General features: G+C 33.9%; 2 protein-coding genes across 5 annotated transcripts; one reads left to right on the plus strand and one right to left on the minus strand.

Moving 5' to 3' along the window:
• Positions 1 to 1,329: 1,329 nt before the first annotated feature.
• Positions 1,330 to 2,773, plus strand: LOC125205711 (phytosulfokine receptor 2-like). Its single transcript, XM_048104778.2, has one exon. The coding sequence runs from the start codon at positions 1,530 to 1,532 to the stop codon at positions 2,634 to 2,636; it is 1,107 nt and encodes a 368-aa protein (XP_047960735.1). The 5' UTR covers positions 1,330 to 1,529; the 3' UTR covers positions 2,637 to 2,773.
• Positions 2,774 to 3,365: 592 nt separating this feature from the next.
• LOC125205712 (uncharacterized) lies at positions 3,366 to 6,422 on the minus strand. 4 transcript variants are annotated; one of them, XM_048104779.2, is made up of 4 exons: positions 6,191 to 6,422; positions 5,036 to 5,643; positions 4,483 to 4,543; positions 3,366 to 3,931 (listed from the first exon to the last, which is right to left on the minus strand). In XM_048104779.2, the coding sequence occupies exons 2-4, from the start codon at positions 5,491 to 5,493 to the stop codon at positions 3,902 to 3,904; spliced, it is 549 nt and encodes a 182-aa protein (XP_047960736.1). In that variant the 5' UTR covers positions 5,494 to 5,643; positions 6,191 to 6,422; the 3' UTR covers positions 3,366 to 3,901. The 4 variants fall into 4 exon arrangements, with proteins under 4 accessions (XP_047960736.1, XP_047960739.1, XP_047960740.1 ...); XM_048104782.2 differs by having other exon boundaries at positions 3,366 to 3,936; positions 6,191 to 6,421; XM_048104783.2 differs by lacking the exon at positions 4,483 to 4,543 and having other exon boundaries at positions 6,191 to 6,419.
• Between the last annotated feature and the right edge of the window lie 12,254 nt (positions 6,423 to 18,676).

Below are 18,676 nucleotides of genomic sequence, written 5' to 3' on the forward strand. Positions count from 1 at the left end.
TTAGTCTAGTTAAATAGATATAAGACCTTGAATTAGAGTTGGATGCAAATGGAAAATCACCAATATCACGTTGCGCATATTCCCTAGTCAACTTTTTTCATAAAAAATACAACCAAATAATACTGTTAACATCGTGGGGCCAGCACTCAACAGCCTATAATACATTGTATTAGTAAAACTAAAAACTATTTTTGGAATTATTCATAGAAGTAAATGTTGAGTTTTGACTAAAAAAATTAACGCGACATTCAATTGAAAGTTGAGGCAACAAAGGAAATTTAAATGGACTTCGAAAATTATGTGTTGAACAAAGTTTGTCGATCTGTTGTGTCCATGTTTTTGTTAACGTTATTCAATGTTTCTAGAAATTAAGTACATTAATTTCCATTGGACACTAAAAACAAATTGTAGTTTAGCTTTTTAATGAAATAGTAATTTGGTAATGAGGTGAATTATTGTTTTAGGTATTGTTTGGAAAGATTGAATTATAAATAACCTCTTTGGAAAATGTACTTGCATTTTCTAATACTATCTGCTAAATAAAATTATATTTTAGTTTTATGATAGTTTTACACTATTTTGAACTTTTTTTTGCCTTTTTACACTTTATAGTTTTAATAAATATTATAGTCATTTTATATTTATGATAGTTTTACACTATTTTTGAACTTTTTTGCCTTTTTACACTTTTTAGTTTTAATAAATATTTTAGTCTTTTATATTTAATATTTCCCTCTCATCTATTATTTCTTTCTTTTCTCATTTTCTTCTCTTTCTAAGTACTCCCTCTATCTGTAAATAGGAATCTCGTTTTTCTATTTTTACTATAAATAATAATAGAGTATCACATCACATCTCATTTAAAAGGGTCTACTATAAAACTAGTGCTATCAAAAAATAAGACTCTACGGATGGAGGGAGTATTATTTATTTAAATTTTTATTCATCTCTAGCATTCTCCATTTGTTCTTATTTTAATTTAGTCTTGAAATGTTAGGTCTTAGAATTTTAGTCTTGAAATGTTAGGTTTTAGTAGGATTTGATTGTTGATTGCATTGAAATAGAATAAATTTTAATTATATATAGTTCCAATTTTCCCCAATAATATGTCTACAATTTGGCAAATATAGGTCTATTTCCCCCCAAAATATTAGCTGGCATATTCTTACTTGATTGATAGTTTATAATACAAGTATAATACACATTTTTTCATGTTAGAACATTATTAGTACTAGCTTCAATAATTAGCTACTTATTCAACATTGTAATTAAATTAAAATTATAAAAATAGAGAAAAAACTCGATAAGAAAGAAACAAAATGGATCAAACCGTTGACGCCCCCCACCTTAGTCTACACTGCAGGCAAGTCTTCTCTTTGAACACCTCTCTCTCTCTTTCTCTCTCCTCACCGTTAATGGCGGCTCCCCCTTCCCCTCTCCCCAGTCAAAACATCCATCTCCTGGAGCTCCAATCCCCCTCTAAAACCACCCACGCGCCTCAATTTCACCTCAATTAACCAATCCCCAAAATGGATCAAACTCACCAAGCAATCCTCGCCGCCATCGCCAGCTTCTTCGTCGTAACCCTAGTCCTCGGCATCATCATCATCCTCTGCAACACCGAGTCCAAGCACCACCGCCGCCGCCGCCGCTCTCACCCGAGCCCCTCCGTCTTCGACAGCTTCGACCCGAGCCTCCCCCACGTCTCGATGCAGGAGCTCGTCGCCGCCACACAGAACTTCTCCAAAGACCTCATCATCGGCGACGGCAGCTTCGGCCTCGTCTACAAGGCTCACCTCCGCCGCTCCGACACCGTCGTCGCCGTGAAGAAGCTCTCCCCCGACGCCTTCCAAGGCCTCCGCGAATTCCAAGCCGAGATCGAAACCCTAGCCAAGATCCGCCACCCGAATATCGTCCGGATCCTCGGGTACTGCGCCACGGGTCAGGATCGGGTCCTGATTTACGAGTTTATCGAGAAAGGCAGCCTCGACCAATGGCTGTACGACACGTCGGATGGTGATGGTGGTGATGACGTGGAAAAATTCGCGCCGCTGACGTGGCACTCGCGGATGGGATTGGTGAGGGGGGTAGCGGAGGGGCTGGCGTACATGCACCACGAGCTGGCGATCCCGATCATCCACAGGGACATCAAGGCGAGCAACGTGCTGCTGGACACGGGGTTCGGGGCCCACATCGCGGACTTCGGGCTGGCGAGGAGGGTGGAGGGGCCCCACTCGCACGTGTCGACGCAGGTGGCGGGGACGATGGGGTACATGCCGCCCGAGTACGTGGAGGGGTTTGCGGCGGCGACGATGGCGGGGGACGTGTACAGCTTCGGGGTGCTGGTGGTGGAGGTGGTGACGGGGAGGAGGCCGAGCCTCCCGTTCCCCGGGGAGGACGGGAGGGAGGTGAGGCTGATGGAGTGGGCGAAGGCGATGGCGGGGGCCGGGAGGTATGTGGAGATGGTGGATGGGTGCATTGCGAGGGAGGATTTGGAGAAGGGCGTGGTCGAGGAGGTTGTCAAGATCGGGCTCGAGTGTGCGCATCATCATACCAAGAATAGGCCTACTATGAATCAAGTGGTGGAGCAGTTGAATCACATTTTGGGTGTTGTTGGATCGTCTAAATTCTTGTGACTTGTAACTAATTCTTTGCCACTCACTATGTCTTTGCATTCAAACATTTAATATTTTCCAATATGGATATGGATGGATCTAGCATTCAAACATTCAAGAAATTATTTGAATCGAGGTAAGTTGAAGCGATCTTTTTACTGGGTTTCTCGATCTTAGGTCACTATGCGATTAACCATCGATTACGGTTCGAAATACACAAAATGTGAGTTGAATCGAAAGAATCAACATGTCGGTTGTGATCCAGCCAGTTAGAGACTGTTAGTGTTCGAAAATTGGAAACCGAACTGACATGTTGTGAGGACTTAGGTCTTAGGAGCTGAAGGAGTTAGATAATTGAAAATAACTGAGATTCTCTTAGAAGCCAAAGGAGTTAATAATTGAAATTCCTACAGTGTGTGGGTAAAATAATAGACCAAAATCAGGCTCATTCCACTCGACTAATATCACAACTAATAACCTCCATTCCATAACACCCTTTCTTTTTTAGTTTGTCCCACAAAAAATGTCATATTTACCTTTTTTAAAAAAGTTCTCTCTCATATTAATATAAATATACTATTTTCTCTCTCGACCTAATACACAAAAGAATATCACCTAAAATATAGATTCTCCAACTATGCGATCTTATTATGAGAAAGAGGGAGTATTATTGATTTTACTACCAAAAGTCAAGATACTAAAACCTTGTACTACATCAATACAGTTATACGATTCACTCCCAGGCAAAGATTTTAAAATGAAGGAAAGGTTTTCTCAAAAGAAAAAGAAAAAATGTACTACAAGTCACTCTTAGCCATAGGCATCAATCAAAGCAGAATATACACAGCTTTTCAAATAATTACTACTACTGCATATTGACAACTACAAAATACATAACTCATCACTGATGTCCTTAACAGAGGAGAACGAAACGACTATATCCTCATTCATGCGTTCGGCTCACCTAAAGATGACAGGAGCTCTTCTCTAACTCAAAAGAACAATATAAGAAGGCCAAAAGACGGAATTTTAACCTTCAAAAACACCATATCCTAAAGCGCCACAACTGAATGCAAGCAAGAATATGATCAGAGCAGGCTAGTGAATCGCCATGGCATCTTGCATTACCTCCAAGTTTCCATTTTCTCGTAATCCAATGACAGGGCTAGCAGAGATCAAACCAGTGTTTTGGTTGCTCGGACTTCAGGTAGCACATGAAAGGCTTGTCATAGTAATAGTCAGAAACATGGCCCACTACATTATTCGGCATGAGCAACTCTTTGCAGTCAAATAATCAAATTCATCGTCCGATCCATCTTCACTGAGAAAATACACACTTGATTAGAAAGAGGAAAGTGAGAAGAAACATGCAGATAAGGGCATCTTTGTAGAGTCAAACATTCATTCCCCAATTTGGAAATACATGAAACTTGACAATATCGACAGTTGGATGAAGAACCCAGCGTATGAGTACTAAAGTTGGCTACAAGATCAGCATTCTAAAGCATGTCAAAGAACAATCCAAGAGGTATACTATTGATCCACCCAAAAAACTTATCTACCTTATATTGACCAAACTTCCACGAAACTGAAGAGTGATGTTTGCAATTCACTGTGTCTTCATTGAAAATACTCATGGCCATGTGCAAGTAGGTATTTCAGAATTAAATATAACGTATGGAAAAGTAGTTCTCTAAAATATTTGTTTGGATGTGTTTTTAAAAGGAATCATACTAAAACCTGCTTCAGCATTTGATACACTAGAATTGAACCCATATGCGCTGTATCATGATAAGTATATACTTTTGTCATAAATTGTACATATGGTATGAAGACATTTAAAAAAAGATGAGCTTAAAAGTAATACCTTGCACGAAAGCAGATACCAGATCAACCTAAGCGTACAACCTTGCTTTCTAGAACTACACCTAAACAAATCATGAATAAACTGAGTTTGCCATAAGGGCAAAGAATAAAATGACAGATGACACTGTCCTCCCTGCCTTATACATCATAGACAACATGAAGACCAAGCTAGAGCAATAGAATAGAGGCAAAAAATTTGATGTTGTAGTAACATGCTTGGAGCCAGCACTTCAAGTACGACCTCATTAAACATCATTTTTCGCAACTAAATTAGCAAATTGTTAACAAAATGATATTTTCCACACTAATACAGTTGAAATAGAGACAGAGGGCAGCAAAAGCAAACACCTTTTGGTAGAGGTAATTTTCAAATTCTATAATAACATGCTTGGAGCAAATTTCAAGAAAGATTTGGACTTTACATCACACTCCTCCACATATATAAAAAACAAGCAAGCAAGTGAAAAAATCTGGAAAATTTTCAAACAGGCACATACTGATATGGTAGCTACTCATGTTTTTGTTCAAAATCATGCATCAGAAGCTCCTGTTACCTCATCTCAAATTCTCGTATCTCAAAAAGCTCTCCCCCAGTTGTGTCCGTCCATTGCACTTTCCTCCTCTCCAACTGACCTGTGTCCGCTTCATGCTTGTTGGAGTTTCCACTATCAGCAGCACGAGCAACCGGACCAATATTTGCTGACTTCTTCAGGCTACTCTTAAGACTAACTATCGCCCTAATATTTTCATTGTAATTAACTGGATCATCAACAGAATTCACTTGAACTTTACTCTCGTCAACATCTACAGGCTCCGGCAAAACTTCTTGGTTTTGAGTCGGTCCAACTTTGAGAGGAAAAGATTTTTCACGTCCAGCGGCATGGCGACCAATGCACACAAAGGAGGCACACCCGCGGACTAGCCGGTTCTTCACAGGAGCCAGGTGGAGATCAGGATAAGGATCAGTCTCTTGGTCTACCAACTGGTACTGGCTCCACGGTGCTACTCTCATGGATTCCTTCTCGTTTTTTCCGACCCGATAAAAGAAGTCTCAATCGGTTACTATCTCCAGAAGCTGAAGAATAGAACAAAAAACCTCCTCCCTCCACTACCAATAACACCAGTTGTTCTCATCTGATTCTGACCACCATCCCACCTACTTCTGCACCATAATTCACCTCTAAATTCATCTCAAAAGCATCCAAATTTAACCTCTAAATTCTACAACACAGCACAGAAACACAAAAGCAAGATGCAAACTCCATATAAAACAAAAACTGCATTCCAAATTATCCCCAAAAAAAAACTCCAGTCACCAAAACAATCCAAATAAATCGATTATCTCATCTAACAATGCGGCAGCATTTAAGATCAACAAAAGGAAGCATCTTACAGAGACAAAAGTTGCCACAAAACGACAAAGAGAAAAAGGCATACATTATTGTAGAGGTTCCACAGAAAAAGATGAGATTAAAATTCCCTTTCACACTATAGTTGAATTACCATAACAAGCCGAAATAAACAACGAATAAATTGAACAAATCAGCACACTTTCACCAAAGAGTCAATAATATCTATCGACAAGGCAGTCAACTGAAAGGTCAAAAATGGAGTAATTTATGGAAACGCCAATCAACAAAATCATACGCATTTACTAAACAGTCGCAGCCGCCATATATAAAATATTACGCACGGAAATATATACATACAGATCTGAATCGACTCGATCGAAGAAATCACCGGGCAAAAATACGCATCTGCAATTGCGAAGGGATTTTCCGGCGAAGAAATACGGGCTGTGGAGAAATCCAGAGAGTGAAGATTTTACAAAACCGATTAAAAAGACGGGATTTTTTCTCAATTATTTATGTTAATTTATTTATTTGCATATTTATAGGGTTTAGTGTGAGAGATGAATGAATACTAAAGATAATAGAATGGAATTAATAAATGTCACAAATTACATGAATTGACAAAAAATAAATGAGGGAGAGAGAGAGAGTGAGAGGCTACTTGCTGTCTGGCGCATGACAGCGATGGGTCCATTATAGTAATTCATCTAGTGCGTTACCAACGCGGGGCACCCGCACACTCGGGACCGTGGTTGCACAGCCGCGTGTGGTGGGACTCCGAGCGCGCAAGTGGTCATAATTGATCACTAATGTGGACAAGAGTCGAAGAAATGGATCACGACTCGACTCCACATCCTTTGCCAAATGCGACTAACCCACCTCAAGGTGCGTTGATGTTTGTGAGTGGAAATGCGATAAAGAAGCAGTTGAAAAAAAAAATAGGTGTGTTTCGATTCTCTTTATAATGAAAATTTTATTTTAATTATGTATTACTCCTAATTGTTAATTTCCATGTAGCTTTTCATTTCTCAAACTACTAGAGTACGTAAATAAAAATAATTTAATAAACAAGAAAGGAGAAAATGAATAACGTAATAGAAGTGTTTCTTAGTTTTAGAGCATCCACAATAGAGGCTAGCGGATAGGCTAGCCGATCGCGGGCGCTAGCCGATCCGCTAGCCTCCATTGCGGCGATTTAGGCTAGCCGATCGGCGAGCTCTAGCCGATTTGCGGGCGCTAGCCGCCAAAGTAGGCTCAATTTCGGCTAGCCGGTTGTATTTTTTTAATGTATTTTTTATGCATTCTTTTAATTTATTGCATTTTTAATGTATTTTTTATGCATTTTTTATTGCATTTTTAATGTATTTTTTTATGATTTTTTTTTTAATTTTATTTTTTTTAGGATGTACTCCCTCCGTTCCACAGTAATAGAGGCGTTTCGTTTTGAGCACTCATTTTGAAAAAATAATAATAAATAGTTAAAGTGGAGAAAGAGTAAAGTAAGAGAGAGAATATTGTAGATAAGACTCTTCACTACATTATTCTATTTCTTACTTACTCTCTCTCCACTTTAACTATTTATTATCATTTTTTCAAAACAAGAGCTCAAAACGAAACGCCTCTATTACTCTGGAACGGAGGGAGTACTTTTTTTAAAATTTATATAAAATTATTGCATTTTTTAATGTATTTTTTTAATAAAGTAGAGTGAGGCGGGGGCTCGTGTGTGGAAGCCTGGTTTTTGTTTTAATTATGTAATTTTTTTTAATTAATGTACTTTTTAAAAAAAAAATGAAATTAATGAATTTTCCCGTATATGTGTCGTAAATTTTAGTTCCATATTTTGTGTTTAATTCCGTAAATTTAGTTGTTTTTTTTTTTTAATTTTGTTTGTTGTGGCTAGTCTATTGCTTGTCCAGTTGTTTGTCCTGATGATGTGATATGATGAATTTTAGTGTTGATGATGTGGCAGGAAGAGTTTGTGGCTAGCCTTTGGCTGGTCCATGGCTAGCCTAAACCCATTGTGGATGCTCTTATGGGCTGTTGATGTGCTAATTTTTAGAGATGAACATTTGATTTTTGTTTCGGTTATTTGCTTAGCCTGGGTTGAATCGGAAAATTAAATTATTTAAAATTAAAACCCAATCTATAAATCAAACTTTCAAAACCGATCTAAATCGAAAAATCTAAATTACATTAAATACCAAAATCCATTAAAAAATAATCACAAAATCTGAAAAAAGATGGACAGTGGAATTTCTGTTCGTATTTTTGCCCAATCTGAAAATTTGGAAAACCTATGTAATCCTACATGAAGCTGAAAAATCTGAATTTATACAAAAAAATTAAAAATAAAAATAAAAATGCGTATATATAAACTCATTTTTCTAAAACTTACAAAGAGAACCGAAACACATTATTTATCTTTATTCATCTAATACTGTATAAAATATGTACTAAAGTTCTATGAAAAATTTGTTAAAATTAATATTATGCTTTATAGCATAGGAAACCGAACGGGACTTGCATGTAGTAATAATTATTTAGGCATCGAAATCATTTGTAAAACGTGATAACCACATAGAGATGTCAAGTGGGTCGGGCCGGCCGAGGCCCGGCCCGGCCCAAGCCTATGTATGAAGCCAGGTGGGCTGGGCCGGGCTTTTTCTAATTTTGCTAAGCCCAGCCCGGCTCAGGCCCACTTGTCACGTGGGCCCAGGCTGGGCTGGGCTTTGTTTAATTTTTTTGTTTAAATATTTTAAGATATCCTAAATGTATTATACGCAAAAATAAAACATATAACTTGTATTTTTATATCGCATTAACTAAATCTAAATTTAATAATGTCTTAAAGTTCATTTATTGACTTTATGTCAAAAATATTTTTCATGTTCTTTATTCTATTTAAAAGTAAGTGTATAACTAAAAGAATAACCAATATTGTTAGTTTTGTTTTGTTAGTAGAAGATTACATATGAGTTGATGTTGAATTTTTAAAGCTAAGAGTATATGAACTAACTAACAAATTTAAAGAATTCTATAATTATCATCATATATTACGGATTGAATACGTAGTATTCTTAAAGTTAAACTCAGAATCATCTTTTTTACATCTTTGATGAAAAAATTATATAAACAAAGTTTAGATCAAGATTAAATGTTTCATTCATGATTTATTTGGAAACTTATGTTGATATTAAACTATTACTATTTGAGTCATTCAGAGACAACCAAAATATTGGAAAGATATAGATAAAATTAACATTTTTCGTGCATAAGGTGACATGCATCAATAGATTAATATACTATTATTAGTGATTAATCACTAATTACATTTAAAAAAACTAATTATAGAAGGTTGGCCTCTGATGGGCCCGGGCTGGTCCTGAGCTTGGGCTGGGCTCCGGATAGTCCTAGGCCTGGGTTTACAAAAATAGCCTAATTGGAGCCCATCTCAATTGATGAGCCCAGTCCAGGCCCGCTTCGTTTTACTAGTGGGCTGGGCCTGGGCCGAGCTGGGTCGATCCAGTTGACAACTCTATAACTACACGTAGAGTCGCTCATTTTCAATGAATATAGTTTCATTGGTGAACGACACTAAATTAAAATTTTAATGTAAAATTAATCAAATATAAAAGAGAAAAATAAAATAAGTAAGAAAATATAAAAAATTTATTAAAGTGAAGGATAATAAATTAATATAAATAAAGCGTAAATAAAAAGACGTGACGAATTTTTATGGGAGGATGAAGTATTACTTGAAAGTGTTCTTGTGTGGTATTTTAATACATGAATAACTAAACTAAAGTTTTGTTTAGAAAAACAAAGGTATCTTGAATCAATTCGTTTGGTAGTGATAAAATGTAAATTTATATATTGTACAAACTCAAAACTCCTCAACACAGTTTCAACGCTGTTTTAATACAATATCAACACAGTGTAAAATTTTAAAATTTTAATATCAACACAGGTGCAATACAATATCAACACAGCGTCAATCATTGACCGTTGAAATTCTGTTGACATTTTCTTGTTGATGCTTTTTTTTTATCTGTTGACATTTTTCAATGGTCCAGATCATAGTTTGAGTTTGTACAATATTTAGAGTTTTCATTCCATCACATTTCTCAATTCATTTGTACTTTCAACTTAAATAGCACTTCCGCGGCCCTTAAACCCTATTACAAGTGAGATGTATTTCTTTTTAGGCAATCCTACTATAAGTGGGAAATTTTCTTTTATGGCAAAAGAACCAACATTCTATCTCTCATATCTTCTCATCTTTCCTATTTTTTTCTCTCTATTTTTTTCGCTCATAAAAATATGTGCCCAAAGAAAATATCTAACGTTATAATCCGGCATCACGTCTCTTTTCTTATCCTCGGATACAACGTATCTATTCTTTCTTTCCAAACCAAGGAATTTATTATCGTAATCACAAATAAAATATTCTCTCTTTCTGGAGAAAAAACAATTGTACTACAAAAAATTTCTATTTAGAGAAAAAAAAGATTTAGTTTATCGTTACAGAGATTCTCTTCACAGAAAGAAGATTTAATTTATGATTTGGTACAAATATGAGTGATCTTATTTACAAAATAAATACTCCGTACTCCGTAAAACATAAACTTTAAATTGAGTATATAATGTAGAAACTAGAAATATAGGAGTTGCAGAGTTAAACAATAATGGCGATAGTGCTGCGAAGGCGAGTCGACACGGTACGTATATTCTTTGTTAATATTTATATAGGTGTTAAGATTACAACCACTTTTAAAGTACAATATGACACCAATATTAACCGAAGCAGATTCAATCTTAGTCCGCCACGTGGACTTGCTTGTCTATGTACCCCCTCCGTCCCACGTTATTTGAGGCATTTTTTTCGGGATTTAAGAAAGTTGTGTTTAGTGAGTTAAATAAAGTAAATGATAGAATAAAGTAAGAGAAAAAAGACGAGTAAATGTGAGATTAAATGTTTTGTTTTTAGTAAAAAAAATAAAAATAACTCAAGTAACTTGGGACAACCCAAAAAGGAATACGACTCAAGTAATTTGCGACAGAGGGAGTATTATAGATTGCTTGATTATCTTTCTTATCACATATTGCTTGGAACCATATGCCAAGTTGTTTGCCTATGTATCGCATATTGTTTCTCTTTGTATCGCAGATTGCTTCCCTATATACTTGTATAGGTTGTCATTTCAACTACGGTGTCACAATAGTGCTCTTATTTCGTATCTCATTGCTTTGAGTTAACCATATATATGCCGAATTGTTTGCATATGTATCACATATTGCTTTGCATATGCATTGCAGATTGCATGTTACCTGTTGTCAAGTTGTCACTCAATAGTGGTGTCACCCTAGCGCACCCCTATTTATATATTGAATTGTTGTTTATGTTAATAATTTGATTTTCAAGGTGATTGAATTAATTAGACTTAGTATTGTGCATGTCAATATTTATGCATTGATTGTTGTTTACGTTTATGATTTGTTTATGTTAATAATTTGATTCTTAAGGTGATCGAATAAGAGATGAAATAAAAGGGTGAATAGATTTACAAACTAATCGAATTAGTAATTAGTTAATAAATTTTCACAGGGGGTCGTATTAGGAGGCTAACATTGTGATTTTCAGGATGATCAAATTAGCATGCTCCCATGCTCCCAGATGAAATATTAGGGTTAATATTGTCATCGTTGAGCTTGAAAGAAGCCATGGCGACTAGCACACTTTGCTCTCGGTGGAGGCAATCTAGATCTACATGTCGATTATTGGATGGAAACATTAAATATGCCCAAAAATTATGGCAGCCCTATGTTAGCTGGGTTGATCGCCTACTTACAATGCTCCCCAAACCCTCCATTAATCTTGTCAAATTCAGAGTGTCGTTCCGCATTTATCTTCATCTTTTTCAAATCACATTTCAATGATTGGGTTAGCTACGCTGTGAGTAGAAAGGTTGAGAGACTTTATTTGATCATGGTCGTACAAACAAGGAAATTTCCCTGACAATCTGAAGCTGCTGAAGAAATTGTGTTTGCGTTGTGTGGATGTGAGTGGTGAGGCTGTGGCATTTTTGTTGGGGAACTGTCGTCTCCTTGAGAAACTCAGTGTGACTCATACGAAAGCACTTTCATATCTGGAAATTGTCCGGACCTCTCCGTTGTTCAAATGCCTAGAAATCGTTGGAGCTTGTCCGTTTCAAGTACATCGGTCGACGTTGTAAATTTGTGCTCGTCGATGCTCGTCTGCTTACTCAGCTCTTGATTTGGGCACTGACGAACACGGATTTTGCATGTTTCTAAGGGTTAGATTTGACTCGTTTTAAATGTCGATCATGCAAATTATGTTCTTAAATTGCATTTGTTATACATTTGGTATTTTTAATGTGTTTGTTGATAAATGATAGAAAAAGATAGAAAAAGGTGCAAAAAGACCAAGGTGCAACAGCCTCTGTTCGAGCCCATTCTGCCAGCGAGTTTGAAGTCCAATCAGTGCTTAATTCATATCATTCTCTTCGTCTTCGAAAGAGCTTCGTGTGGACATCTCGCACGTCTCAATCGGAGTTCTGTGGAGAAAGTTATGACTATTCTACGAACATTGCGCAGTGCAGTCAAAGCTGACGGAAATTAAGCGGAAATTCAAGGAAGGAATAAATTATTGCTCAAATCTCTCCTATTAATTGAAGAATTCGAAAATAATATCTTTTATATTTCTTGGAGGATAATTTTTACCATTCCTAAACTCTTTTTCTAGCCTATAAATACCAAAACCTAATTCACAATCTCGATCTCAGAACCTCCAATCCTTTCCCCTCTACACATTCTTCCATTCCATATTCCACACATCAATTCATCCATCTTCCATTGGAGCGGAGTTCTGCAGATCTAGGCAAGAGAGACTGAAGATTGAAGATTCAACCTTGGGTTTTATCTATTTCTTTCATGTCTAGTACTTTTATTGATTTTTACTACTTGTTGAGTAGTTAAATATCTTTTGTATGGTTTTTGGTGAAGACTATTATGAACATGTTTTGATTTATTGAATTGAACTTTTTCTTAGCTCTTGTGATTGTTTTGCTTGTTCTTGTGCTTTTATTGTTCTTTTGTCTGGCCAACTTTAGAACTATGTCCGTTTAACTAAATTAATCGAGAGATAGCTAGTTTTACGTGGTAAAAGGAACGGGTACAACACATAGGTTTATCTGCACTCGAGAGAGGGGACCCTTTGTGAGGGCTTGAGTCTTAGGAACTTAAGGAGTTAGAATCTAATCTATTAGAAGGAGACTTTGATAGTTATAGTCTAATCTACTGGATAGGTACACTCGAGAGGGGGCTTATCTGATAATCGTGACTTTCCTAATAATCCTGGAGACACATAAAGGTAAAGGTTTCATGAGATTAATCATCACTAGGTTATATTAGTTGGATCCCAAAACTCTACATTCTTTAGCCTGTTTTGTATTATTTTATTTTATTTATTTATATTTATGTCTAGTTTATAAAACCAAAAACCAAAAATAATGTGTGTCTATAGATAGTATATGGCGCTTAGTATATGATAGACAGTTGCAATCTTATTACCCGTGTTCGATATCCCGGTACTGACCTTTAGCTATACTAGATCTACCCTATAAACTTGCAGGTATTTTTAGTGCTAATAAATAGTGCATCAGGCACGTCCGCCGTTCGTTTGATTGTTCTTCGATGGTGGATATTTTCAAAATGTTTCGTTCTTTGCTTCCGCAACTACACATGCTCAAGATATTTACCGAGAGCAAATTTGAACGTTGGGTAAGCATGCGATTGATTTTCAATAAATTAGCTAGGATAATATATACGTTTATTAAGATTGGGGTGCACTAGGGTCAATAAGTTATATTCTGTCAAAAATCAAATCAAATCTCGATGGTCGTGATAGTATTATCAGAGCTACATTATTACACTAAAAGAGTTCATTGTTAGTCGAGCTACATTATTAAAATACACGATCTAGCCGAAGTACATTATTAGACTACACAATCTACACTTTTAGATGACACGTGGCATTAATCTAACGGTTACATCACAAGATCCAATGATTGAGATTTGCTTTGATTTTTGACAGAATTTTATTTATTGATTTGATCACATCCCAAAGATGATATACACATATATTGTTCAGGACAATTTGCCGTTGAAGATGCCTAATCTTAAGGAATTGGTAGCTGTTCTTGAGAGTGATTACTGTGACAAGAGGCCTCTCGTGCAATTCATAGATTGGTTTAGTATGACACCTTCTTTGCATAGATTTGTGTTAGAGGTAACTATCTATTCATTTCTTGAAATCTTCCAAGTAACTTATTTGATGTATAGTTGGATAATGATTAATTACTCCTTCTTCTTTGATTAATAGGCATCACACCAAGAGATGTACAAAGCGTGTTATCATTGTTATGGAGATGATGACATACATGTCTCCTAGCCAAATGGACGATGAAATATTTGCGAGGAATCGCGCAAAGGACCAACTTCGACACTATCCTCATGTCAACATTCTTTAGACCAGGTTTGTCGTTTTCATTTGGAAATGAACATCAAAATATCAATTTTATTTCTGGATAGTCATGTTTGATTTTATTACTACTACTAAATTATAAGCCTGCTTTACTTTTATGATATGTATTGATGAACTATAAATAAACTTAATTTGTGGGATTAAGTTATAGTCCATTTGAATTAAAATACGAAACTATAATGGACTGATTACATCCCCAATCTACATCCCTAGTTCGGCATACCATGGATGCAAAAAAATTACTTTAGTATACTCTTTTAAACTAATACTCCTCAAATAATGTCATATCTTAGTTAAATCAAGCACATTTCAATTGAAGCTCAGTAGACTATTAGTTTGCACTATTATAGTATAAATTCGTATTGCACACTCTTGGCTCAATGTTACAAGTAATTTGGACAACCTTTTAATTAATTAGGAGTATTTTTGTGATTTAAGTTATGCATTAACTATTTTCAACTTTAAACTAGTACTTCAGATCAACCTCGTCTTCATCATCTTCGTCGTCATCACAACTCAACTTTCTTTATCTTCATGTTATTCTTGGTCATGCAGTGATGAGATTAAACTTAACTCATGGTTATAGTTATAGAGTTTATCTCATCAACATCAAGCATCGAATACAAACAAGAGGAAAACCTGAAAGTAATGTAAAGAAGCACAATTTATGTAGAGAATAAAATGAGGGAGGGGTACTTCAGATAACAAAGTTCTCATTTTTGTGATTGTAGTCTTATACATTATGTTTAGTACCTTCGTGTATTTGGCTTATGAAATCGGTCTATATTTTGCCTATTTTGACAAATACATTAGAGTACTAGTCCATGACCTAATTAGAGTACTAATCCATGCCGAATTAAAGAAGCACAATTTATGTAGAGAATAAAAACTAGAAAGAGGGGAAGGGTACTTTAGATAACTATTTCTCGTTTTTGTAAATTTAGTCCTGAACATTAGGTTTGCGATGAGAATAAAATCAGAAAGACGGAGGGGTACTTCAAATAACTATTTCACGTTTTTTAATTCTAATCCTTAAAACTCGTGCACACAAGATATGTGTGTATTTTTTAAAATCTGAAATTTTCGATAAGAATCACATAATATGAGTACTATTTTTAAATATTACTTTTTATTTTAATTTTAAATTTTTGATCAAGAAGAAAAATCACAAAAAATGGTAGATATGAATATAATATTAATTAATAATTTTCCGTCGATTTTACTAGCTCACTTTTCAATTTGAAAATACCAAATATTATGATAACGATAGCCTTCGTATTTTCTCTTTTATTCTATTTTTTGACCAAGTTGGAGGATTGACACAAGATACTAAATTACAACATAGATGCACTCTGAAAATTAAAACCAAAAAGATACAGAGAAAAGTTCTGAAGAGTCGTACCATTGCTAGTAAGGCATCAAAACCATTTGTAAAACGCATACAGAGCCGCTCTTTTTCTTCTAAATGCTCAGTCTGGAGTATAAATTTTAATGAAAAATTTATAGTAACAATATACGAGTGAGGGAGTGATCAATTGTTAACTCACTCTCTAGTTGCTAACTATAATTAATTTAAGATCATATAATTTTAGAAATCTAGTGGTCTAAAATTTGTCACGTGTAATTTTCATTTTTATTAACTAAATTGAAAAAGATAAAAAAAAACTACCAAATTAGGGTTTTGGATGAAAATATCAATATAGTGTTTTGCAAATATCAACATAATGCTTTGAGAATGTCAACACATTGCTTATGTCGACACATGGATTTAAAAATGACATTCTACGTGTATTATATTTACATATTTTATATACTGTGTTGACATTTGTTGTTGTACGAAAAAATTGAAATTTTTTTAATTTTTTTTCAAATTTTGACATCGGTACATATGCAAGTGCGATCTCGTTAGAATCCTTATGAAATTATCGTTAATTTGATATATGTTGTGCGAAAAAATAATTTAAATCAAGAAAGTTATGTGTTTTAAGGTTATGTGGTATTTTTCAAAAGTTAGTTATAATTAATTTGTTATAAATTGACCTTAATACCCTTATTGACGTTTTTTTGTTGGTCGTATCGACATTCCGAACTGATAATCTAGGCTCTTTATTTGAATATCTAAGGGCTATTATTTAATTATAGTTTGCAATTAAGTATTTAGTTAGCAATATAATACTCCCCTGTAAAAGAGAATAACAATAAAATATGTAGAGCATGTTTATGCATAAAAAATTGTTGTTAGAAAAATGAATCCTAGAAATATGATTTCTAACAACTTTACATTTCTTTTTTAGGAAACCATTAAATTTTATACAATTTAATTTAAATATTAAACTAAAAATAATTTAATTTTCATTAATAAAATAAAAAATATAGCAATAACTATAATCAATCATTTTAAAATTACAATAATATTTTCCTAATAAATTAACAATTAATAATATACTGATAATAATTACTTATTATATTTATTAGAGTGACCTAAAAAAAATGGTCCATGGACTATGGATTTATCTTGCCATAGTCTCTGGACTTTAAAAATATCGTCAGACATCCTTGGACTAAGGGTCTCGAAAATGGTCCATTTTATATACCCTTTTGGAGGTTTGGACAATTTGATCTTTTTACACTTTTAACATTTTAAATATAATATTATTTCAGTTATATACTAAATCTGATATTATTTCAAAATTATTATTCTTCTTCCCTTTTGTCATCCTTCACTTTGTTTCTTTATTTTAATATTAGATTTAATTTTATAAAATTAAATTTTAAATTTTGATTTTTAAATATCAATTAATTTTTTTAGTTTAAACTATTAATTCATGGACACTATAAATATTGATTAAAACTATTATTTTTTATTTAATATAATATTCAGCTGAATTGAAGAAGTATAGAAAAATAATATTAATAATGATGGAAAAATAAGAGCTATTCTATTTAGAATTTGTTCGGTTGTTATAATTGCTTATGACTGAATATTATGAAGTTGACTAAAAATTTGATCCTACTAAAATTTTTATATAGGAGTATTTTTGTTGAAATTTTCTAGTAAATTTTGATTGTCTTCAAATTAATAAACGAAAATTATATTAGGCATACATTATATGCATATTTATTTTAGAATAAATCATTTTATATGATCTATTTATGATTAAAACTATTAAATATTGATTAAAACTAAGGCGTTGTCATACCTTATTGATTAAATATTAGATACTATCAAATATTGATTATGACTATTAATTTTTGTTATTTAATAATATTTATAATTAAAAATTTTTATGATATTTATAAATCGAAATTTAAAATTTAATTTTATAAAATTAAATCTAATATTGAAATAAAGAAACAAAATGAAGGATGACAAAAGGGAAGAATAATGATAATTTTGAAATAATATCAGATTTAGTACATAACTGAAATAATATCAGATTTAACATGTTAAAAGTGTAAAAAGACCAAATTGCCCAAACCTCCGAAAGGGTATTTTCGACCGAAAACAATGAAAAATGGTCATTTTCGAGATAAACCCTTAGTCCAGGGATGTCTGGCGATATTTTTAAAGTCCAGAAACTATGGACGAGATAAACCCATAGTCCAAGGACATTTTTATAGTTCACTCTATTTATTATTATAAAAATAATTAAATAATTAGATTAAGATTTATAATTACTACTACTAGTTTATAAAATCATAATAATCAATAATATAGTAATTGCATAACTATTATTATAGTTATAGTTATTTATTGTTATTATAGTCGAATGTAATTCATAATTTCAAAATTTCGATAAGACTATCTTGATTCGTTATTAATTTATAATAAAATTATAAAAATAAGCATTATTTAAAATTATATACTCCTTTCATCTTGTTCACGAACAAGATGATCACCTCTCCTTTTTTGTTTGTCTCAATTAAGATGACCACATTCAAATTTTGAAAATAATCTCCTCTCTCCTCTCTCCTCATTATAATATTCAACTACTTTTTTCCTCTCTACTTTATTCCACCTAATAACACTTCCTAAAATCTCGAGTCACTCAAGAATGTGGTCATCTTGAGTGAGACGGAGGGAGTAATTAATAATTAAATAATTATATTATAATGGCTTAATAAATTATTAGTTATTGGCATACTAATTAAACATAATAATAAGTACTCCCTCCGTCCCGTTTAAGAAGACACGTTTTCCTTTTAAATTTGTCCCAACTAAGATGACACATTTCCTTTTTTGGTAACTTTCTCTCTCCAATTAATACACTCAACCA

This window comes from Salvia hispanica, chromosome 6, assembly GCF_029641045.1.
Source record: "Salvia hispanica isolate PSC_SH4W2 chromosome 6, Shi_PSC_v1, whole genome shotgun sequence".
Taxonomy (NCBI): Eukaryota; Viridiplantae; Streptophyta; class Magnoliopsida; order Lamiales; family Lamiaceae; genus Salvia; species Salvia hispanica.